This window comes from Pollicipes pollicipes, unplaced genomic scaffold (assembly GCF_011947565.3).
Source record: "Pollicipes pollicipes isolate AB1234 unplaced genomic scaffold, Ppol_2.1 Scaffold_7231;HRSCAF=8579_pilon_pilon_pilon, whole genome shotgun sequence".
Lineage (NCBI taxonomy): Eukaryota > Metazoa > Arthropoda > Thecostraca > Pollicipedomorpha > Pollicipedidae > Pollicipes > Pollicipes pollicipes.
This window is the reverse complement of record NW_023597034.1, coordinates 43,050,581-43,075,013: the sequence shown is the minus strand read 5'-3', so window position 1 is coordinate 43,075,013 and position 24,433 is coordinate 43,050,581. Positions and strand designations below refer to the sequence as shown.

Here is a 24,433-nt window from a genome sequence, read left to right as displayed (position 1 = left end):
TGGACATGAAAAATGCTGAAATGGTGCTGCTTTCAATCATAGTGAATATGAAAAATGTTCATTTAAAGAGGGAATGCCTGCCGAAATACAATATATTTTGCCGTCCATTGCATTTAATTGTAATTTTAGACTGAACTGAACAGTGTACCTTGCATTATGAATCCAGATGCACAGTCTCAAAGACGACCTTTTATTGAAAAGTGGGTATGGCCGCTACCATACACGCCATACCACGTTGAGCATGCGTACTGATATACGCGGCATCTATTAGGAAACATGAACGGCGGTTCGACAAGGAACGAAGCATAGTCCGTAAGTTTTGCCGCCGTCGTGTTATGTTAGACATATTTGGGCGGCAGGCCAAATAGCACAATTCCACAACTACGAGGCAACTTTCGATAATGAACTTGAAAATCTAATTTGTGTTTGGGTCCTTACATTACGCACGTGATTTAAATCAAAATGCGTAGGGTGTTCCTTTCTTATGTCAAGCGCGAATCTTGTTCTATATCACGCAAGCACAGCAGTGGCATGTGTCTGCGATCGTTGGCATTTAGGATGTGATCAGATATACAAGTCAGGACGGTTTCCCTGGGATGGTGTGGTGTTAAGACGTAGTGGTATGGACAGGAAAAAAATGCTTTTTTGAAGGGTAGCCGTAGAGCTCCTGATGGAGTGCACACTTCACGATTTTTTCTGACTGGACAACAGCTGGAGCAGGGAGTTAGAAGAATATGCAGCATCTTCAGGTGATAAGATGGATATGACAATGGAATGCTTCCTGGACTTAGGAACTTTAGATAAGGAAAAGCAGGAGCACTGATGGAACATTCAACCCAAAGAAAATCACGCGCAATTCCATGCATGCCAGTGGCTCAAATTGGAGGGCACAGGCACCACAGCGTGGTAGGCGGCAAGAAAGAATTGGCGACTCAAGCTGTGCGATCGCCTCGCCGGTCAAACGTGGTCTCACGCCGACAACAAAATGTGTGCAGCTGATTCGGCGTCACGTGTGGTATAGTCTTATGTTTGAATTTTCTGTTTCCAGCGCTGAGGTGATGTTCCTTCAAAGGACTTGGTGACAGTGCTCAGCTATGTGCCCCCGTGTGTCCCGCAGGTGCCAATGGCGGAGCGCGCTGCGCTAGTGAGCTCGTTGCAGCGTTGAGACTAGAGCACGTCAAGGATTGGATTTTCAGGATCCGGTCCAGTCCACTCTGGCTAGTCCAGATCCAATCCTCCCGCCAATCCGCTTTTCCCAGATCTTACAATCCATTCCGGTCCGGTCTGCCTTACCAGCAAAAATGTATCAAATGAATCCGTGCCAATCCGCTTCTACGTTGAGGACTTTTCAAACACAAAGATAACAGCAAATTTATCCCAGCATCTTAAAGTGGAGAAGCTAAACAAAGTGGAGACTGTCCAAAAACTGCATGGTCGAAGGAATGGTACGGCTCTTTGCAGAGTTAAGGTAATACGGCAAAAACCAAGGCCGTACCGTCCCTTTGACCATGCAGTTTTTAGACAGTCTCCACGTTTGAAAAGTCACTTATCGGAGTGTATCACAAAAGCGCTAAAACTTATATGTGGGAATCCAGTAACGCCGATAAGTGTCACAATGGGGTCGTGACACCGTTTAACGACTCCAATTACTCTCTTAATTGTTCTTAATAGAATTTAGAACAATCATCCCGAAACCCCCTCTAAACCATTCAATATATTTTATACTTTGTTATCGAATCCGATCATGCGCCACAACACTTCACTACTTTTGAGAACTTAAGCTGAAAGTGATCATGGAAGGATGCCACGCGGTCTCCACGACAATGCATTTTGCCATATAGCCTCACCCGACACCAGTTTGTCACTTGATGCGGAACTGATGGCCCCTCCATAAGTTGGGAACGACAGAAATGTTAAATGCACGCATGTTACAGACTTCACGCAGCAGGGTGATTATATGTACCAATACACTATCTTTAAGCCATTATGTTGAATGGACATAACATTGAACGACGCATCGTAGCTATATATTTTTCGTAGCTATATATTATACATCGTAGCTATATATAGGACAAACGTTTGCACACTTCCTTTACTGCACTCAATGCGGAAACGTAGAATTTCGAATTATCCATCTTTTACAGTTTGGCTGATGTCTCTAGATGCTCTGGATACCGAGACATGATGCAAAACGTAAAAAACGGTCGAAAATGGCTGAACCCATGGACATGCACATGCGGTATGTACCAAGTGATTGCCCTTTCGATTTGCTATCAATGCAGGCTTCTCCCGAATGTGTCCGTGCCCTCGGTGCTAGATGTGACACAAAGCGTGTAAACCCGTGGAGGAAAGCAAAAGCCATCTTCCTTGCTGGTGTGTGGCCGTCACGGGTAACGTGACATGCGCACTTGCGACACCATTGGATTTCCCGTTCAATGGCCTATCGCAGTATGCCAGTCTCGTGTTATTACGTGCCATAAGAGAGGAAATCCCGCGTAAAGCGCAAAAATCGACGAAGTCGGCAACATACATCATCATAGATTATGTGCACGTGTCACGTGCAGCATCACATTATACACGTTTGAGTGATTGCCCGTTAGATCGCCTATCGAAGCATGTCTGTCTCGACGTATTTTATTCCCTGGTTGCTGAGCTATCCCAAAAACGTGTCAACCCGTCAAAAGAGCAGACACGTTTGAATCCATATTTCAACGCGTTGGCGCCATGACATGTGACACACATCACCATCCATCATCTCGCTCCTTTCATTCATCATCGACGCGCGCCAATCCCGAGAGTTTTCGTGCCATGGGTGCCGAGGTGCTGCACAAAACGTGCAAATCCGTGAAATAAAGGAAAATCCGTCTTTGATCACGTGCTACCTGGTACGCGCGACCGTAGCATTTTGCATGGCACATATTTTCTTGCCACTCCCGTGTTTTTCCGATCCGCCGTTGACGGGATATCGGTGCAAGATGGCATACTCGGTCGAAGGCAGTCAATTACGGCAGCCAGTCACGTGATCACACGGCCAGTTAACCTTGAAGCAACCGCCGGCGTTGGCCGAGACGCCGTACACAGCCGTTCTGTCGCAGCTTTTAGAGCCGTTATGCAACCCAATACTCTAGGCTCATTTCGGGGCAAACCATGGTGAAAATATGATCAACAAAAAGATGGTATGGAGAGAGAATGAACTCGCCAACACATTAATGTGGTTTTCGACGCCAACTCACGAGTAGTCTTGACGATAGCGGCTTGCATTCGGCGCCGATTTTTTAAAACTCGGCCGTTTGCAGCTTGTATCGCACCTTGTATTGCAACCTGTATTGCAGCACAACGGTGCGTTGCACAAACTCGTGATGGGCACTGAAAGTGTAGCCGATTCAACTGTGAATGTTGGGAAACAAAATTCACGCCCGTACCTGTACCGGGTACCGAGATATAACCCTACATGCGAAAAAAACGTCAAAAACGGCCACTTCCATGTTCTCAACACGTACGCACGTGACGCGTACCACGTGGGCCTTAAACCTATACCTGTCGGATGGTCCATTCTATTGTCTACTTGGCTGTGCAAGTTTGATGTCGCTGCGACCCTTGGCTATCGTGATATGGCTCTGGGAAACGAAGCGTGTCGGGCCGTCGGCCGGTCTTCGCAAAATTGGCATCGCCCTTGTTAAACCTATGGGGATTTTTGCGCCCTTTTTCGCTCATCCGCGCTCATTCTCGCGAAATGCAGAGTTTTGACTTGACTCAGACGCCCCTCTGCTAACAGGCCTTGATCGTGTGAAAATTTGATTAAAAATTCCTTACCAGGTGAAATAAAGGAATAATTCCTTACGCTTGTAGGTGGTCCCAATAAAGTGTTGAGCACACACACACACACACACACACACACACACACACACACACACACACACACACACACACACACACACACACACACACACACACACACACACACACACACCACACACACACACACACACACACACACACACCACACACACACACACACACACACACACAACACACCACACACACACACACACACACACACACACACACACACACATACACACACACACACACACACACACACACACACACACACACACACACACACACACACACACACACACACACACACACACACACACACACCACACACACACACACACACACCCACACACACACACACACACACACACACACACACATTGCTACTCAAGTATAATATAGATGGATAGATAGCTAAATAGAAAAAAAGTAGAAGAAGGCACAGATTCTGCACTCAACCCATTTCGTCACCTACTGCATTTCTATATCCCTAGGTTTGCCCAGCCCGTGAAGGCCTTTTTTGAACTGCTTTGCTGACATCATCGTATTGGTTTTTTTCTGCTATCATTTAATGCTGTTGTCGCTCAAAAATCTGACAATGAGCTCGTCCGCGGCTTATTTATCGTGGAACATTTTGATACGGGTCAAGCAGTGGTGCACAATACATGATACGCAAACATTCCAAATTTTTTGGCTGAGTAGATGATTGGCGCTTCTAGTTGCACATGGTTATCATTCCAAAATGACTACTTGTGGATGCAAACAAACTCTTGCTGACGTTGAAGACGCTAAGAATATTCATGCATGCTGAATGGTGGTTTATCTGGCACCAGTTGAGCCCAGCGACACTTTGATCGCTGACGGATTGCATCATGACCTGGGGTCAGTGGCACACCCCGCAAACGGGGGCATGCGTACACAGCAGATCACAGTCTTGCGAAAGCCACGGCTTGTCTTTGCCGTGAGCAGCCTAAGACAATAAATGCGCAGTCGTGAGCGCCGAATTTGATGAAGTATCTTGTAGAGGAGCATGCGTCAGAGAGTCACTGACCGTATAATTACAACCTATCAAGAGCCACATGAAATTACACAAAAGTTGCTGATTGCTCTGCTCTCAACTTTTAAGCACAGTGGAAAAATAGTATGTCCGCAACTTTTAATAATCCCGAAAAAACGAAAAAATCAAGTTCAAATTGCTTTTAGAACCCTGTATGTTATTCTAAATGATATATACATACATGCATTCATATATACACATACATATATATATATATATATATATATATATATATATATATATATATATATATATGTGTGTGTGTGTGTGTGTGTGTGTGTGTGTGTGTGTGTGTGTGTGTGTGTGTGTGTGTGTGTGTGTGTGTGTGTGTGTGTGTGTGTGTGTGTGTATGTGTATGTGCTTACGCTGACGGGGCGTCGCTGAGCGGATCCAGTCCCAAATTGGACACGATGACACAGCCCTGCTGCCCTGGCCGCAGGCCACAGCTCACCAGGTCAGCGGCACCGACACCGGGCCGTGGCTGCACATGTGCATGAACGACGGGGGGACATTATGAAAATTATTTTTCACTGTTGCGGCACGATGCGCAGTATTTTTGAAGGCATTGTTGTGATTTTAGAGTATTTCACGGCCTGCGTTGCTAATTGTCTTATGCTTTGATGATTTGAAGTGCTTTACATCGTTTGCATCTTTACGTCGCTTACATCTTTACATCTGCTTCTCGTAACTGACCTCGCTATGCTTTATGCCCCGTCGCCCTCTTCAGCATACCGTAAATACATTGCAGAACGTGCTACATTGGCCGACTAATGTAGTTTGCTTGACAGCGCGTAGTCAGCTGGACACTGAACGGCTTCGTGTGACAGAACAGCTGTCTGCATGCCTTTGTCTCCGTCGAATTGTTTTGATGCCGTGACGGTGCGGTCTGGGGTCGCCGAATGTCCCAATACACGCCTAAATAGATTCCCTTCGCCGGCGGGTGGTGTACTGATACATGCATTACCCCATCCAACTATTACGCTCCACAGAGCATGCCTAACTGTACACAGAAACAGGTGTGCGCGCCAGTGCGATCTCAGGTTATTGGCGAAGTCAAAACGCGGTCCTGTTTAAACGCGACCCGTCGCTGTCCAATGTCGCCCGGCGACATACCTGAAGATTTGCCGCGCGGAGCGCCGCCAGTACGCCCTCGCGACCTCATACATGCGTGCCCATACTGAAACGATGCGACACGCTGCATCGTCGGTACCGGAGAATCTGCATTGACGAAAATACTGGGAAAAACACGGCATCGTTTACAACAACTTTGTTGCATCTGCCTTCCTTAATTATTTCAGAAGCGCCCTCGCTGACTTCACCTAAAAGCTACCCGCCAACTTATAATTTGTGGGCATCAGAATGCTATTCACCGCGCGGACTGTTTACAAAAATGGCCCGACGTACAAAGGTCAAACTTGAAGGTCAAAGTTACAACCAAAAACGGCGCGAGATTAAAGTGTGCGCAGTGTGCACGTTCATGAGCAGCTGCAACACGAGCAGAAACAACGTACCCTAGTGCACAAGGCGAATGGCGTTGCAGTCGCCATAATCTTTAGGAATGACCTTGAGCGATCAAGACTTCTTGACGGGCTCTAGTTTATGCGCTGATGAAGATTCCGATGCGTAGAACTCCAATATTGGTCGTTAACTTTTGTGTGGTATAGAGTTCCCCGCCAGCTGAAATTAAATTTGAACTTGGAGGGTGGCCGTGAGACGCCAAGAGTTTTTGACGAACAAAAGTTTTTGCGCTTAACAATAATTCCTCAGATGGGGAGGTCAATTGGTCACCGAAGGTTTCAAAAATGTTTTCTAAACGGCGAGGCGCAACCACGACAAACTTTGCATATCTATGAGCAATTGAAAAGGCGCTCTTTTGGTATAGAACATCCATGTTTCTTGACCGTTGACCTTACATCATCCATGCAAACCTTGTACCTGATAATACAAGAGCCTAGAATAAAGTCAGACCTATGGTAACATGTCTTTCATGGCAGACCAAATTCTGGCCATGGTCGTCAAGGAAGGCGTTTCCTAGAAAATCGTTTAATATTTTGAGACAGAGTATTGCTAGATGAAGTCATACAACTCTGAGATGGTTTCGTTAACAATAAGACCATTGAAATTATAAAGTCAAATATGGAAGTCAAACTAGGTCAAAACCATACCATTATATTGCTTACAATCTTTCGTTGTTGGATAGCTTCTAAAGCTCACTTCGAACTCATGGATTGCAACGACAGCAAAAAAGTTTTCATTTCAACTTCACGGAGGTCAAGAGAGGTCGCTGATATAAATTGATATCAATAAACTTTTCCTGCCAGGAGCATGGCGACTAGGGTTGATTTTGGCTCCGATTGTAAATTCAAATATAAAGATAAAACCGAAGATGTTTTGCTAGCTTTGCCTCTTTAAGAAACTTAAAAACCTGGCCGAGCACCAACACCTGTGAAATCTTGATTACGAGAGGTATCAGGATAAAGGCTGGCTGCTTGAAGAGATCTGAGTGCAGCTTCAGACATCAGTCTATAGTTTGAGCTTGTTTGGCCTTTTGGATTCGAAGATCACAGCCTAAGGACTTCAGAAACACTGGAAAAAGCGAGTTCACTTAGATCCCTTCACGCGCTCGGTTGGCAGGAGAACAAGTTGATCCCTGAAATTTTTGCGAAATAATCGTCGAACGGCAAGGCGTAGCCTCACCAAACTTTGCCTAGCTTAAGGCCATTGAACAGTCAGTCTTTAAGTATAACAAAATTAGATATACCTCGTAAGGCTGCTCAATTACAGTAGGTCAAAGTAAGGCCGTGGCTGCCAGCGAAGGTAACTTCTAGAGATTCGTTCAACCTGTTGCGACAACGGAGCGTTACACTGGGCCAAATATTTCGGAGGTAGTCTCTTAGGCAATAAAACAATTGAATTTTTGAGTTCGATAGATTCCAGTGGCCTCGGGTAATGTGTGAGGGTCGGCCGAGGTCAAACATACTTTTTTTGCCGAAAAGCTTCCTTTACGGTGTAGGTTATGATGCTTATTCGAATTTCTTGGTAACAGGGACCGCAATATACATCTTTTATGGCCTTTTGAGATTAGAATTAGGTCATTAAAGAAAAGGGATGCAGGGAAAACTTTTCTGTTTAGAAGCGTACCGCCTTGTGTATTTCTAGATTTTTTTTTAAAATTCGATAATAGAAGCAATCTCATTTCTGGCCACCATGACCTTGTTAAGTTAAAAATGTCACTAACCTAGAAAAAGCCCAGTGGATTTTAGCTTAGAACAGGCATCTATGTTCAAGGAGGTTGCATGAGGAGGTCTGGATTCACTTTCAACACCAATCTTTAGTTTGACCTCGCTTTCCCTTATTTCATTCTAACGTCATCATCTATAGACCTCAAATGTAGGCAAAAGTGAGCCCACATACGACCAACGCACTCTGTCAAGTCGGTGTCCCTAGCCTTCCTGGGTTTTTAGATCTCAGTGGGTCAAATTGACTCCGAAGGATGCTTGATCGGCCACTCAGGCGCGCCTGAAAGCGTTTTCTGCTATCAGCAGCGACGCTAAGCATTGCTTTTTACATGAACCCTTAGTGTGTCACTATATCGCTCAACACATGCTGAATACCTCCATGTGCCAATGGACCGATCATGGAAATGACCAAGGGCTTTCAAGCCTGATTATTTGCGCTGGCGCTGAGCGGCTAGAACAAGAAGAACGTCCCGGAGCCTTAGAGGTCAAAAAAGGTGGTGGCTGCCTACCACAAAACGCATTTCACCTGATCGGTCTCCCCGGAATCGCAACGGTACGATAAGAAAGCGGAAGCAGGGTGTGAGATCTGCAGCTATCAGTTGTATATTCGATCACATTCTGCGTGCCAACACTTCATCGTGAGAGCTTCAGGCGTACAGACGCAGACTGCTGCTGCATCATTATGATCCATCAATAATTTGCTACCCTGGAAACATTTAAGGACAATTATTCGGCCCGTGTGCCGAAGCGGGCTCCATCGACTTGCAAGATCCATTTATTTTGACAACAATCACAAGAAGGGGTCAGGTTGATCCCACACGGTGTATTTGACTGTTAGGACCTTTGCTGCGAAAATGTCAGTCCAGTGCACATGCAATGCACCGGCTGTACTATTACATGTCAATCATGCTGGTACACTGTCACATTTTCTATGCACAAATCTGGCGATCATCCCTGCCCAGAAATTATCGGGTCGTCTCGAAGTTCATATTGCACATGGACACTTGCGCACGCACGAGTACGGAGACGCCTGCGGGTTTCCCATGTCATCCACTATTTCAGCGCAACGTCAAACCAACGCTCGTCGCCCAGCTGACCATCCTTGGCCTCCTTGCATCAAGGTGCGAGCACACAGCGGGGCGTCACACCGGCGCCATCCGCCGGAAGCCCCGTCCGCGAGCCGTGAGACAGACGGAGCCTCCGAAAACGACCACTGAACAACGTCACCCGCGCAAAGGCTGCCTTAGCTCATGGACAGATGGGAGGTTGCCAGATATGTTTACGCCTATTTGTACAGACATGCCCGATGGGAGTTTCTCGCTTTGCGGCATGAGATCACTGCACCGACCATCGACTGTTCCGCGTTCATTGCGCGCCTCACAAAGCTGAAATTATATTTCAGCGGTGCCGCCCCTATCAGAGCGTCGGCACTGCTGACATCTGGTCCATTCCATCCCATGACTGATTCCTTCGCAGCGTTGCTGTAGTTGAGCTGCCTATGGATGCTGGACACTTCTTTGAACGCGCCTCGCATCAATTCCACCACGCTCTCTGCTGGGGCGATTAGCCGAAGGTGAATGACCAAGTCTACGAACGGTTTGACTGATAGAAAGCGCTTGCAGTCACTCTACATCGCCTTCAGCAGCGCCTGGTTACCGCAGCGAGCATGCCTTCCGCCATGCAACGCGTCATGAGCATGGCTCAGGCAGCGTTCAGCCAGCTCTACTGAGGAACAAATCACTTTCCTGTTCACCACTCTTTTACGGCATTCGCCATCGGTCGTGCCTGACCACATGACCGAGACGGGTGGTCAGAAACAAAGCGAATGGCTGCCACGGTCGCCGGAATACTCCCGTCTGCGGTTCCCTTGTGCGCTCCATCGGCACCGATCCCTTCTCTCCTCCACCTCGGGTTTCCCATGAGTGCTGTGTTGAAGGCCATAGCATGTTCCGTCTGCCGGACAACAGAAAAAAAAACATTTTGGGCAGTGGGCTTGCAGGTGTCATACGGCAGTCAATGATAATATTTCATGGGGAAATGACAAAATGTTTTGGCCTTACAGCATTCCGTTTTGCCCCTTTTTAATATAATTACCAGCCAAACAGTAGAGGTGAGATCTCGTGGTTAGGAGGGGGTGGGGTGGGGGGCGGGGGGGGGGGGCAACTGCACGGGTAGACGCCGTTCATGGTGCCTGACCAGATCTATTATCCCGCCAATACCACGGTCACCCACTTCTTCCCTGTGGCTCACATGTGTGTGTGTGTTGATGTCGGGCGTAACGAAGTGACAACGTGCCGGGTCGTGCGCGTGACGTCATATGGCTCGTACGTTGACCAATGGGCCTCTCAGTACAAATTCGCTCCTGTGAGGGGACGGGACAGCGGCAGGCGGCGACGCATGACACCAGCGGCGGTACCGCTTGCGCACATCCACTCCCCCCTCCCGTAGCGGGTGATAACTGACGATACCGTGGAAGGCGCGCGACAGGCCGACGATGTTACAATAACAAAGCCATATATCTTAAACATCTGCTAAAAAACTTTAAAATATGCGCCATTGTAGCCAGAACTGAACAACAAGCACGCTTCGTAAGTTTTGTGTAACCACAAGACATGGACCTGTAAGTACGGTGCAAAGCAAAAGGTGTGATTTTCTGTAAAAAAATATTTTGACCTGGCATGATGGGTTCAACTTTGTACCTAACAACAACAAAACTTGAACTTATCACAAGATTTCGTTGAGGCTTATCTTCTGGTGATTTCCACAGAGCTTTATCGCCATCATTTTGTAAACGCGAAGGGTCGCATCGACCCCCTCCCCGCTATCAGTCCGCGCAACGAAATACTGCACCTCAGGGCGAGGGTATATGTGGATGTATGCGACACCCACCTGAGAAGAGATGCTGGAAGAGAGAAGCATCGTCCCCTCCCCCGCTATCAGTCCGCACTATGAAAACTGCACCTCAGAGCGAGGGTATATGTGGAGGTACGCAACACCCACCTGAGAAGAAATGCTAGAAGAGAGAAGCATCGTCCCACCCCTCGCTCCCCGTCCGCGCCATAAAGAATGCACCTCAGAGCGAAGGTATATGTGGAGGTATGCAGCACCCACCTGAGAAGAAATGCTAGAAGAGAGAAGCATCGTCCCACCCCTCGCTCCCCGTCCGCGCCATAAAGAATGCACCTCAGAGCGAAGGTATATGTGGAGGTATGCAGCACCCACCTGAGAAGAAATGCTGGAATGCTGCCTCATGTCCGGCCAGCTTTCTTCGAAGCTTGCTGTCTCAATAATCTCAGCAACGGCAGTGGTCTTGCGGTTTGCGGATGCAAATGAGGACCCCATGCTGTGAAGAGCGGCGATTGTGTCGCTATAGTCGACTGTGCCGCCCATGGCAGCCGCCGGATGTTCTGCACGCTGGCGCTTCCCTTTCTGAGAAGAGCATATATGTCGTGCAGTGCTGCTAGTGTAACCAGGAACTGATCATCAGAGAGAGCAAGATTAGGGTCGTTTTTTGTTGACTGTCAACTTGAGATACCACAGATGTGGGGGTTGGACAGGCTTGACGTATTGCGTTTTAAATGCCAATAATGAGTGAGGTCAAGCTACTACAAACTTAAAAGCATGACAGTCACGCTGACATTTCAGCAGGACTGAACAATCCGAAAGACATAATGACGGTGCGCATGTCTTTGAGGGCAACACAATGCAATATCGTTGATGGCATATCTAAACATCGTTGTCTTGAACAAGCTCTGGACGTCCTGCGCAATACACACAAGACAAAAAAGACACCAATATTATTCAAGCATAAGTCTAGTATTACACGCCTTTCAGATGACGAAATTCTTGGCTTTACTCGTTGTTGGGCACAGAACCGGTCACTGTTTGAATTCATTTGCGCAGTACGTTCATCATGGGCCCCATGTTACCCCGGAACACGTTTATGACATCGGCAGCGAGCGCCACAAAGCACGTCTCGGACCAGAGATTCGGCCTGAGCACTGAACCACCATCGTTGATATCAGCGTTCAAGAGGTCCTCCAGGCCCTTCCGGTGTGTGAAGCGTTTGGCAGTTCTTGACATCCGCTCGACTGTTTCACCAACCCATGAACAAGTCCGTTCTTTTCGAGCATTTTCTTCTGCCAAGCTCATCGAGTGAGCACCGTCCCACACCGCTGGAATGCGCCTACCACCTCTCCTCCCGACGTCTTGATTGACCCTCAAGCTTTCAGCCAACTTCTGTGCCACCAAGCAGCGGTGGTACTGTCCGTCGGCCGCGAATGCAGCCACCTTCCCGGGTGGTGTGACGCCAACCACTGACAGCGTCTCACGGACTTGGTTCGCGATGGAGTCGCCGTCGTGGTCCGTCACAACCGGGACTCCTGCAATCCGGCTTTGAATGGGGTGTTCAGCTGGGGCATCAGGCACGACTGTGTTCATGGCTATTATATTCATCGCTCGCCGACGCATCGTGACCTCGTCGGCGAAGACGGCGGCGCGTGGCTGGTTAAGGACGTGAGCCATCATCTTTTGGAGGACGAACTCGCTGAATGCATCCCGCATTTGGGTCATCACCATCGCCGACTGGCTCAAGTTGTTACGTTCACACCGTTGCTGTGATGGAGTGCCGCGAGCTCTTTAAACGTACCTTGGGGCGAGATCTGGCGAGCACATGGTAGCCGAGCCTCAGCACACGAACCGGAACGGCCCCAGCTCGGCCTCACGAGCGGTTTGAGCAGTAGCTCTCTCCTGGATTTCCCTCAACATCTTTTGATGGTGTGCCAGCTGGCGGTGTGTTCTCGTCTCCGCCTTGAGCCATCGGAACTAGGCAGGCGGGTTTTCCGTTGGAGAGAAATCCGTTCCAACGCAAAAATCGCACCGGAATACACCAGGAACAGATTTGAGGGACATGCTGCGATCGGTATCTGTGGCGTAAGCCTTGCAGTAAGGGACGTTTTTTCGTCGCGCATGCAACCAGGTGCTCGTCTACAGCAGTTTGCCGGAACGTCATGGGTCTTCCTGGATGGGAGGGCAAACCGATCGCGGCTCTCCGTTCTCCCCATGCATTCTTTTATTCGGCTTCTCTACCACCTGCAGAATTTGGTCCGCAATCTGCCGAACATCTTCCATCTTGTGTTCAACTTCAAACACTCGTGTCATGATGCATGTCTCAACGCACATGCACAGGGTTGTACAGTTGCTGCCGAGGGTGGTCCTCCACAAGCTTTGGAGGATGACACAGTACCAGCTTCTGAAAAGCACGGCCGAGTACCAGCTTCGGGAGAGGATGGCTCATCGCCAGCTGATGATCATGATTATCCTCGCCCGCTTCCAAGCAGAATGGCCCGGGATCAGCTTCTACATTACATCCATCATCTTCTAGTCCAGCCTCCATGCCAGCAAATTGGGGTGGGTTCTCTGGTTTAGACCTGAAACGGAGCATCCTTACATTATGTTTGGGAATTCAGTTGAAGGTAAGATACCAGCTGTGAACCATGGGAGGACCAATAAGCATCAAGTTGGCGACGGTTTACCTCTACCAACCGACCGATCATTGGTGGACGAGTCAGCTGAGCGGTCGACGAGTCACCGGAGCAGGGGCAAAGTCCCCTCCCCCCGTTACGTTACCAAGAAAAATGTTAGGTTAAGTTGTCAGCTCAATGATTTTATGGTAGGTCGAAGGGCAAATTTTCAAGAAAATCATATTTTTCAGCTTTACAACATCACACATATGAGGCCATACCTTCTGGCGACACGAGAGCGAGTCGGGAGTGTTTCTTGTTTACTTCGAGTATGACTGCGCATATCTCTGTGAGTTTTGAGCATGAATTTACATTATACGGCTTCGTTAATGCAGCAATGTCGGCACGCCGCGCGCATTTCACGGCATCGTCGGCACGCCGCGCGCGCTCCGCGGCATCGTCGGTTGCCGCCCGCCATCCGTCCCGGCCGCAGATCGCTGCGCGGTGTTCCTCAAAAACCGACGCTGCTCCGAAATCAGATGAGATAGACAATTTTTTGCAAAACTCGCGCAATGGATGCCCCATGAGGCGTTGAGAATTTGGGTGCGATTGCACAGCATGCCGGAGATGTGCTATCAAAAGACTTTAGGGTACGCCCGGCTACCAAGGCGAGGGTTAAAGGGAACGTTTCACGCCTGAAGACGCCGAAGCAAGCATCGAATTTGATGAATCAAGCTCACTTATAACTTTTGGAATACTTTTTAAGTGGAAAAGACTGCTCTAGGCAGTGCAAATATATGTTTAGTAAATACGCCCCCTCAACGCGTCATGATTTGATTACTTCATTGTACTTTGCAAAACATTGATAAAGCGCCAGTTGGCGGTCGTTATATCTGAAAATCGCGCTCACAAACGCCAGATATAAACGCTCCGACAATTATACTTTTCTTGGCTTTGATCGCCCCATGGTTTATGGAATAACAGGATTTAAATGACGTCATTATCTCACCATTAATGCCACGGTGACATTGAAACACGCTCCCCAATATACCTTTCACCATTTTCGCGGGCGCGTAGCTTAGAAACTAGCGGGACGTAAGTATTAAGAAAGGCGGGATTGTGAACAGCATCGAAAGGTCTTCCAGATGGCCATTTCAGTTCAAAACACCACATAAATGTGGAACACTCTCTTTAAACAACGAAATGAACGAATTACGTACGTCGCCCTATTACGGTAGTGACATTATTTGTAATTGAGGTGTTCAGCGAAGGCAAAACCCCTACTGTCACTACATATTGCATAACGCTGTCGTTGTCGTTGTATACCAACGCTGTCATTGCACATTGTATGACGCTTGGCTGCGATTGCGCCCGGTGAGTGGATGTATACTGTGTGTGAATATCATTCTGCCATTATTGTTATGGAATGGTACTGTGTGGGAAAATAAGGCATGGTGTGCTGAAACAGGGGTATACAGATCGTAAAATATCGTGGGTTTTTATCCCTGCATTTTTTTGCTCGTAGGCGTTATCTTCAATCGCAAACGAACAATTGCTTAGCAGCGAGAGAAATTCAACATCACGCCCCGTCTCTAATCATGGATTGCTCAGCAGGCACCCTTGTAGAATTAGGGATGTCTTACCTACATACCTATAACCAGTGACCTTACTTGCCAGCCAAAGCTGCCGCTTGCATCCAGCGCTAAAACTAGAGTTTTTGCAGTCGAACAGGCAGACTGACGTGTTTAACCCTCACGTACCTTTTGAGATTTCTATGCTCGCCATTGAAGCTGCACGCCTCGTAGCCACATCACACATTGTGACGAGAAAAAGCAAACGATTTGTTTCTGGCGACCACAGCAAGTCCACAGAATATGGCCTTTCATCAATTATTTACTCCCCGTCTTCTCGTGAGCACTTTGCAATAACGCACCCGGCTCTATAACAAACTAGCAATGCCCAAGGCCGCAATGGCGCATTTCAAAGCAATAATACACCGCTCTCACAAAGAAAAAGTCATACACCAAGGTCGGAATGACGTCATTAGTTTTGAATGTTTTTTCTACGCCATGTTTTGTTTCAACAGGATCATAACTGTTGATGGTATGTTACTAATTTGTTTTTATAAAAGTAGTTCAGTTAACATTTAGTGTTTGCAAACTGATCTCTACGATTGCATCACGTAATGTAAAGCTCAAACCAGGGACGGTCAAATTTTTACGTTTAAGAGACAGCAAATTGAGGGCAAAGAGCATATTACAAACTTAGCTAAACTTACCCTTTGAACAAACAGGAGACAGCAAGTGCGCCCACAAAGCTCCCACAAGTCTCCCCAAACGGCAAGTTAGATGAAGGTCTAAGCCATTAAAACGCATGTTTCTGCTTATTACTGAAGGTGATGCATATCATCGCACTAGAATTATCGTTTTACAAACTGAATGTCAAATAAAAAGACTGGAAGCAAGAGGGCGTTCTGTAGCTGTTCATGAACACTTCACGTCCAAAAGGAGTTTTTCACGCTCGTGGGCGACTGGACAGTTTTTTAGTTCTGCGCAGCCGAAAAGATCTCCCGTGATTTTTTCGTGACATATGGCTTTCTGCAGAGGTAAATCAGAGGCCTGCATAGTCTGAACGCTATTGAGAGTTTTACTATTTTTCCCTGCAGGGTGTAGAGCTGAATTGACCCCGCATGGGAAAATGGTACACTAGGATGGAAAAATGGTACACTAAAATGGGAAAATGGTAAAATGGAAAAATGGTACACTAGGCTTCACATGCCAGTTAGCGTCTACCAAATCCATCTTCAAACAAGGCGGTCATGGTCATATCCACCCACTATCCGTTTTTAGTTAGTCTTACCCATATTGACCAATCCACTTGCCATACGCCTAGGCTTCATCATGATATATCCGTAATTTCATCGGGCAGTAAGAGGGATTTCAACCCGTCTTCTTGTGGTTATCATGTAAATGTCATATGAACGCAGCCCAGCATGATACAACAGCATACACGACAATATCCTGTAATAGGTTTTGAGGAACGTATTGCATAATTCCTTAAGTTCCCATTCGTGCCCTCATTCCTGCAAACCAGAATTCCCAAATCAAACCAAACTCATCATACACAAATGTCCATGATCTAATGCGACCCATGAAACCCAACGCAAGGCACGGTTACAGACTTACGCTGTGTAAAGACCGAGTCTATGTCGCGGCATAAAGACACGCACACACGCAGCTGACACGGAGTCCAGTTTGACGCTGGGAACGGAGATATACTGGCTCTGGCGCTGGGCGAAGGCAACAAACTGCATCCCGGGCGGATTAGCCGCGGCCCGGGGCGGCAGACGGCACTCGCGGCGGGCGCGCGGACGGGTTTTCAACAGGGTCAACCGGCAAGGACGGCTGTGATAGGGCTGCGGTCGGCCTCCGCCAGTATAAAAGCCGCTCCCCGCTCCCAAAGGACACCATTCGGACAGCAGACTCAAGATGAAGCTCGTAAGTGGTCGGTCTGGCTCTGCTAATGGCAGACTCTGGTGTCCCGTCAGTGACAGTGCCGTGAATGGGAGCAGTCGGAACAGGCCGAGTGTTTCAAGTCCAGAGTGAGGAGGGCCTGAACCTGCTTGGGGGCAGGATTCTCGTTGCATCGAGTCGCAAGAGCATTTGTTAGGCCTTTTCACTCTTTTTTAGCAAAAGTGCGCCGCGGCGGGAAACGTTGCAGGGTTATGGAAGTTCATGCCATTTTCCGCACGTTTTTCAATTTGTATTGCAGCTGCCAGTGCACGAGCGGTAACATGGCAGTGCATGCTGTTGACGGTCGTTCTGTTTGTGCGCACAGCTGATCGTCCTGTGCCTCGCCGCTGTGGCCCTGGCCCGGCCCCAGGATGAGAGGAACGCCGAGATCATCACCTACGAAAACGAGCTGAGGGAGGACCAGTCCTACGACTTCAAGTACGTTAGCATCTTGGACTAATCAACTTAAGGCTGCTTTTGTTGATTTGATTCTCTTGAGAGGAATTCTTTGTGAGCGGAGCGCTGAATGAATTAACTTGACAGGTTTTCTCCAAGCTCCACGGCACTTATTCGGGACAAGCACTAAAACGAAATTAGAGTCGTAACAAAAGCATCATGGCAGTTGGATTGAGGATTAATCTTACCATAGCATAGCAATTTTACTTCATGGGGCATACTAAGCATAATTGCATTTACACCTCTGAGGTAATAGGCGAGTCCTACAGATCTGAAATGCCGCAATGCATGTAACACTGGATGTTTCCCACCCATAGCCTGGAAACCACCAACGGCATTATCCGCGAGGAGTCCGGCATCTCGTACCCGGGTGCCGAGCCGGAGACCGGCAGCTACACCCAGTCGGGCAGCTTCGAGCACCCCCACCCGGACGGCTCGGTCACCTACCTGACCTTCATCGCCGACGAGAACGGCTACCGGCCCGAGGGTGATGCCATCCCCGTGTTCACCGGACGCGTCGACATCCAGGACGTCTAGAGGAGCCTAGTCCGTGTGCTGTCCACTGAAGGTCATCTGGATGCGGCGGCGGGGAAGGACACCGTCCTCGCCAGCAGCACAACAATGGCAGGGGTGACACTTGGTCCCCAGAGTCTCTCAGATGGCCATCAGGACGATGGGCAGCGGGAGCCTGCTCTTGCCCTCTGTGCAAGGATTTCTGGTGGGCATTTCATACAACTTGCATTGTGCTATGCCATTATCATTTTTCGTCCCTGTAAGGCCTGTGGACTTTCAGCCTGCTGTCCTTTCGATGGTCGCGATGAACGACTTGGATGGATCGGTATCTTACTTCTTACTACCTTCGCGTTCACAAGTGTGAACAGTGAGCATTTTTCTGTATGCTCCGTTTCTACTTCTCGTTTGTATACACAAAATACAACAGATTGTCTCCTGTACTGCGTCTGACGTAAGGAAACTTTAGAATCTCATCGGGGCAAAGCCACGAAATCCGTAATGAGGGGCCGATGAGCGCTTTGTGCAAAAAACCTCAACAGGCCGTGGCGTATTTTGCAACGGGCTCGAATGACAATGGTAACGTTCAGAGCCGTGGGGAGAGGAGAAAGCGTGGGGAGGGTATCACCTCTTCGGGTGACACCTTGCTGCACCTTGACTGACGCCGAGTACTGCATCACCCATACATGAACATGAACATCGCTTTGGTTGGTTTAATCTTTGGAAAATGTTGGCAGGGGCTAGTTTCTCCACTTCGCTAATACCCTCAAGGGAAGGGAATTATTTCACTGTCAAGGTGCGCGTTGTTAGCATGAAAGCATGCTTTTAGTTGAGAAAGTAACACTATGAACCAACGGACACAGTTGCAAATTAACAGTTGCAAAAACACCCACAAAGCGTGCAAAGGTTCACTGGTGCATGGGCTTCCGGCCAAGCCGGCAAACAGCAAATTCCAACCGGCACCCATGGAATGAAACTCATGCGACTGTCACTGAAATACTGCAGTGACTGTTAGGCACACGCCCGATGCATTCACAGCTCTGCGTATCACACGCTCGCTTTCCGATTAAAAATCAACAAATTTCGTGTTTGAAATATTGGCCTCTAAATGCCCCGAGCTCCGAGAAAACCCGTTTTTTTTCGTAATCAGTGCCAGTTCTCAGATAAGATCATTAAGGGGTAACTTACCAGTTTATTTTTGTTATTTTTACCAGCAATATTTTTTGGCTTAGCTTACTACAGAGATTCCAAAACGCATACCATGAAAATTATATGGGTGCTGTCTCCCGTAGCTGCGCGTTTTGATATAAAGAGTCTGCCATCAGATTTGTCGTTGCACCCCTTGCAATCTATTCTTCGCTCAAGTTGAGCAGTCCTTTCACCATTCTCAATGTCTATAGGATAAATGCAGTGATGAATTGTTTCTGCTCTGGCTTACCCTGTTTGCTCGCGGCGAATGAATGAACCAAAACTAAATTGAATACCGCTGTTCGCCGACTCACAAATAGCGCGTGCGAAAAGTCGTTCTACTTTTTTTAAAAATCGGCGGCAGCGACTGGCCGGTCGAGCCTTGACACTTGACAGTCCGTTGTCGCGAAAAGCGAAGTCGTAGCCCTTTGGTTAAAGGTTAGGTTTGCACGGAATCGTGCACGGAATGGCGAAAAGATGGGCGGTAAATATAGGCGATGAATCGGCGTATGCTGTGACGCTATCTATCGTAAAACGACAACGATTAGGAAACAGCACATTGCTTTCGACACTGCCATTTCAAATCCTGGCATTCTCGGATTGTCCGATTATGACTGGCGTAACCGTGTGTCGTACAAACTCGTGTTAGCCACGTTAAATGTAGACAGTATACTGGTCGACGCTTTTCATTTGAATTTACACCTTCATCTTCTCTGGCTGCCATGTTGTGCCACAAACTGAAAGCTGTCGAAAAAGAGTGAACCCATCTGGTCCGTTTCTGTGCTCGTGATACGTAAGACGACGTGACTTCTCATATTTTGACTTCCCATATTTTGCAGAAGGTACCAGTTTTGTGTCGTCACTACCGTTCATTGCCGAGATGTGGCTTTGGTTTCGAACGGCTGCTCGTCTGTTCCCCGCGGGGCCACATTTCCATTTAAAACCAACGGACCTGAAAACAACGGCACTTTCGGGCCATGAACCGCACTTGCTCGCAAGTTACATAAGGAAAATCGCCTCGTGTGTATCCCGTGCAGATTTAAGTGCCGTGTCGCTCGCCGAAGACCTCCAGACGGATCAACGTAAAAAGACGACAAACAGACAGACAGATAGAAAGGCAGATACACAGACACGCCTTCCTCAGACAGAACATAGACAGGTGTGTACCGTCCGTTTCACCGGGCGAGTTTTGGACTGACGGTTGCTTTGGCACTTCCCAACCAGCCAGTTCATTGTTGCATTTTTATCGCTGGGGACGGTGCTGGGAAACTATCCATCAGGCATAGCGCGCTGAAGCGCCGGCTGCAAAAACTCGTCCCACTACCGACTTAACAATGACGCATCCACTGCCTGCACGGCCAGATAGCCCACTACGCCGAGGTCAGGGACGATCTGCTGCGCAAATGATCAACTGGTTATTCGGCTGGGAAGAACGAACTAAGGAACATTGGATTGGGATTATGGGTTCAGAGTCCTTATGTTGACAGCTGTCGACCTTCAGTATACTTGTGGGTACTGGTCTATCAACGCTATTCAGCAAACATAGGTTATATTTTTAATGTCCAACATTGCAAGAAGTGCATATAATCATGGGTCATGCATGTCATGACTCGGGGTTGGGATAAATTTGCGCCAAAAATACACACAAAACGATTCGGGATTAAAAAAGGATCTTTTTTTAAAGCCGTAGGGAAATTGGCTTTGTTGCCTGGACTTGAAGAATGGAAAAGCATGGCACACTTTGACAGTGACACTTAACAGTCAATAGCAAAGCTTATTCTGGCACCCAATGTAGACATTTTGGGAAGCAATGTAAGGTAGATTTTGTCAAGATAAATCAAACGCCGTTAAAGGGAACATTACACATCTCTGTAGAGTTTTGAACTGCAATAGTCCCCTTGAAGATCATCAGGTGCAGATCACAAGCCTGCTCTTCGTAAGACCTTAACCATTCTAGTTTATGAGCCACACTTCCGCAAAAATGTGCAGGCTTTTTTCGGGGATAGATTTCAAGGTCACCCAAACATGACGTTATGATAACGTCATTCAAATGTTGTCATTCCATTTGCCATTCGCCGATCCAGGCCAAGAAAGATATAGGTGTCTAGTCATTTATATATGGCGTTTGTGAGCAATATTATCCAGATACACCGGCCGTCAATTGACTCTCGATCAAACTTGTGCAAGGTACGATTGCGTAATTTAGCAATAACGTATTGAAGAGGATATTCACTAAACAGAGAAATCGTGTTGTCTACAGCAGCATTTCTACTTATTGCACCAATATTTATAAGTGAGCCTATTTCATCACATCTGATGCTTACTTCAGCATCTTAACACGCGCCCGGGTGACCGGCTGGAGGCCGTTCGAGTGAGGGGTCATTTTGATGCCCCCTGAGATCTCAGCAACTAAAAAAGCTAGAGACACCAAATTCACAGGGTGTGTTGACCTGTACGCAAGCTCACTTAGATAAGAAATTGAGGTTCCCAGGTTATGACCTTCGGGTCAAACACAGTCAAACAGGGTAGAACTCCAGGGATCCAAAAGGCCCTTAGAACCTAGATAACTGTTCTAAACAAAAGGTCGCATGCTCATCTGAGGTAAAGACCTCGTTTAACCTTTTGAAGATTACAGTGACAAAATCATGCATGACTGCTCTGAGTTTTGCATTTGGATGAGTGACGAAGACTACGCTAGGCAGCATCTTCCTAAAAATAAAATCTTGACTTGGGTTATTCTAGGTCAGTGATCTATTCTGACCTTTAAGAAATCTATGGAAGATGAATAATACGGTTCCCGTTATCAACAAACTCGAAATGAGCGCCGGAAACCATCTCTTACAGCAAGCCTTAGAGTAATAAGAAAGGTTGGTTTTGATCTTGGCCTGACCTTCATACCTGACCCTATGTCAATTTAATTCGTTCCACTCGTTGTGTTGCTTAAGAAAGTATTTCAGAGATGTATGGCTTCGTCTAACACTCCGTTGTTGGACCAGATTGAATGATTCCCTAGAAATTGCCTTCACTGAAACCATGGTCTGACTTCGACCTGCCATACGTCAGCGACCAGCCCTCGGGGGTCATTTTGACCACCACCCGATCGCGTGTCAAAATATGGAACATTACCTTTAAGCATTCCATGATCAGCCTCTCATCTGATTATTTTCTTTCGTTTGGATCTGAAGCTTATATTTGGTTGCCTGACATGTTTTGTTCGCATGGAAAGCGATTATTTAACACGCGCTTGGGTGGGGAGTCAAACTGACCCCGGACCTCCCCCCCCCCCCCCGCTCAGGTTTCTCTAGAATTATTTCCGAACGGCGCGACATAACCGCACCAAACTCTGCATGAATGTAGACAATTGAATAGCGGATCTTTCGGTGTAAAAATGAAATGCACCTTGAAGATCGTTGACCTGCGGCAGGTCAAAAGCAGGCCTTGGCTGTCAGCGAACCCATTTTTAGAGGACGCGTATGCAATCGCAATCTGCAGACCCAATCTGACGCATTAACGGAGAGTGAGACGAAGCCATACACCTCTGAGATAGCTTTTTAGGCAGCACACTAAATAGTTTCAGAATTACAACAAATTATTTTGCCCTGGGGTTCGGTATAAAGGTCAGATTGAGGTCAAAGCTTTGCTGCTTTTTACTCAACAGCTCGCTTTTTTCCGAGATTTCAGAAGGAGGGAGGTTGAATTCCCCCCCCCCCCCCTCTCCCAAGCAGATGGTATTCAACCAGGCAACCGGGCGCACATTAATCAATTCTTATTCCGACACCTGGTGTCTCATCGTTATTTATGTACTTAGTGCTGCGCATTGCGCATGGAACACTTAAAAGATGAAAACCATTCGCAAATTGCGGATTTATAACCTGGTCGGAAAAAAACGGATTATAAATGCTAACCAAAACACGGATAAGGACCAGAATAGGTTTCCAAATTTGCCAACTATGACGTGTAAAACGGAATGAAAATCAATAAAATTGAAATTACCACGAACTGCTCATGCACACACAGCTTACATGGTAGATAATTTATCATTTAAACAGCTTAAAAAGATGAAGTCATTTAATGAGTGACGTGAACGCTGTTTTAAAGAAACAATGTCTTAACTCCTTCCCAGGTAACTTAAGGGCCTAATAATGTATCAATCAGCATTATCACAATATAAGCCCTGTTTGTTCTTATTATGTCGGCTTTCCTATTCCACTCATCTGGATGAGATAAAAGCATTAGCCCTAGTCCTCGGAGGAAACCGGAAGAATAGAGATATAGTTGCATTGGGTTAAACCCAACCACATCTCCATTCCCCTGGTTTCCTCCGAAGAATAAGGCTAATACTATTGTCTTATCTATGTGAATAATGTTTCTCGCTAAGCCACTGAACAACTTACGTAATTTTAACTCATCTGGGTGAAATCGCACTATGGTGTCAAAACTGGCCCTTATCGCCAGAGTTTTAAGATTCAATTTCCTGCCTGAAAAAGATGAACCCGGGGCAACACTATAGTTTCTGTTCACCCAGTCAGCCAGCTTAATATGCAATATGAATAACACCAGCTCCAAATTGAGCATTGTTCTTAAACGGATCCATTTCATATGTCTGCCAGATTAAAGATGTTACATCCTCGCCGATGAATTTTTTGATCCACCTCACCCCTCAAATAATTTATCTCAAGGAATGAGCATGTCGTCCTCCACAACCAAGGACCCAAGGTAACTTTCTCACTCAGCAGTTTGCTGCTTGATACGAGTTAGGTGTAGCCTGTATCCAGAAAAAAACTTTGACGCTATGGAGATATTCAGTGGTTTGTGTCCTTTTTATTTGATTTACACTTGCATAACCCTTGCACAAAATGGACGCCAACAGTGCAGTTGTAAGCCTGTTATTCTATCGTAACTTTTTGGAAGGCACAAGACACCTAACACAGAAAACCAGAAAAGTAAGGTGGATGCACATGTCATCGGACACCATCCACTCATAGCTTCAAGAAGATTTGGAGTAACTTGTGAGATCATCAGACCCCTTCGAAGGCGACTTGTATGTACATGAGATGTCAAAGGGGTCGTACCAGATACCGAATGACAGGTGGCACGTAACTAGTTGCTGTGCCAGCCTTTACTAGTTGCTGCACCAGGTCACCTGGGCATTTATGACGTCATAATGAC

General features: G+C 47.2%; 1 protein-coding gene across 1 annotated transcript; it reads left to right on the top strand.

Moving 5' to 3' along the window:
* The first annotated feature begins 17,030 nt into the window (after nucleotides 1-17,030).
* Nucleotides 17,031-18,517, top strand: LOC119110304 (cuticle protein CP14.6-like). Its single transcript, XM_037234071.1, has 3 exons — nucleotides 17,031-17,095; nucleotides 17,436-17,548; nucleotides 17,884-18,517. Exons 1-3 carry the CDS (start codon nucleotides 17,087-17,089, stop codon nucleotides 18,101-18,103), a joined length of 342 nt encoding a protein of 113 aa, XP_037089966.1. The 5' UTR covers nucleotides 17,031-17,086; the 3' UTR covers nucleotides 18,104-18,517.
* The last annotated feature ends 5,916 nt before the right edge of the window (nucleotides 18,518-24,433 follow it).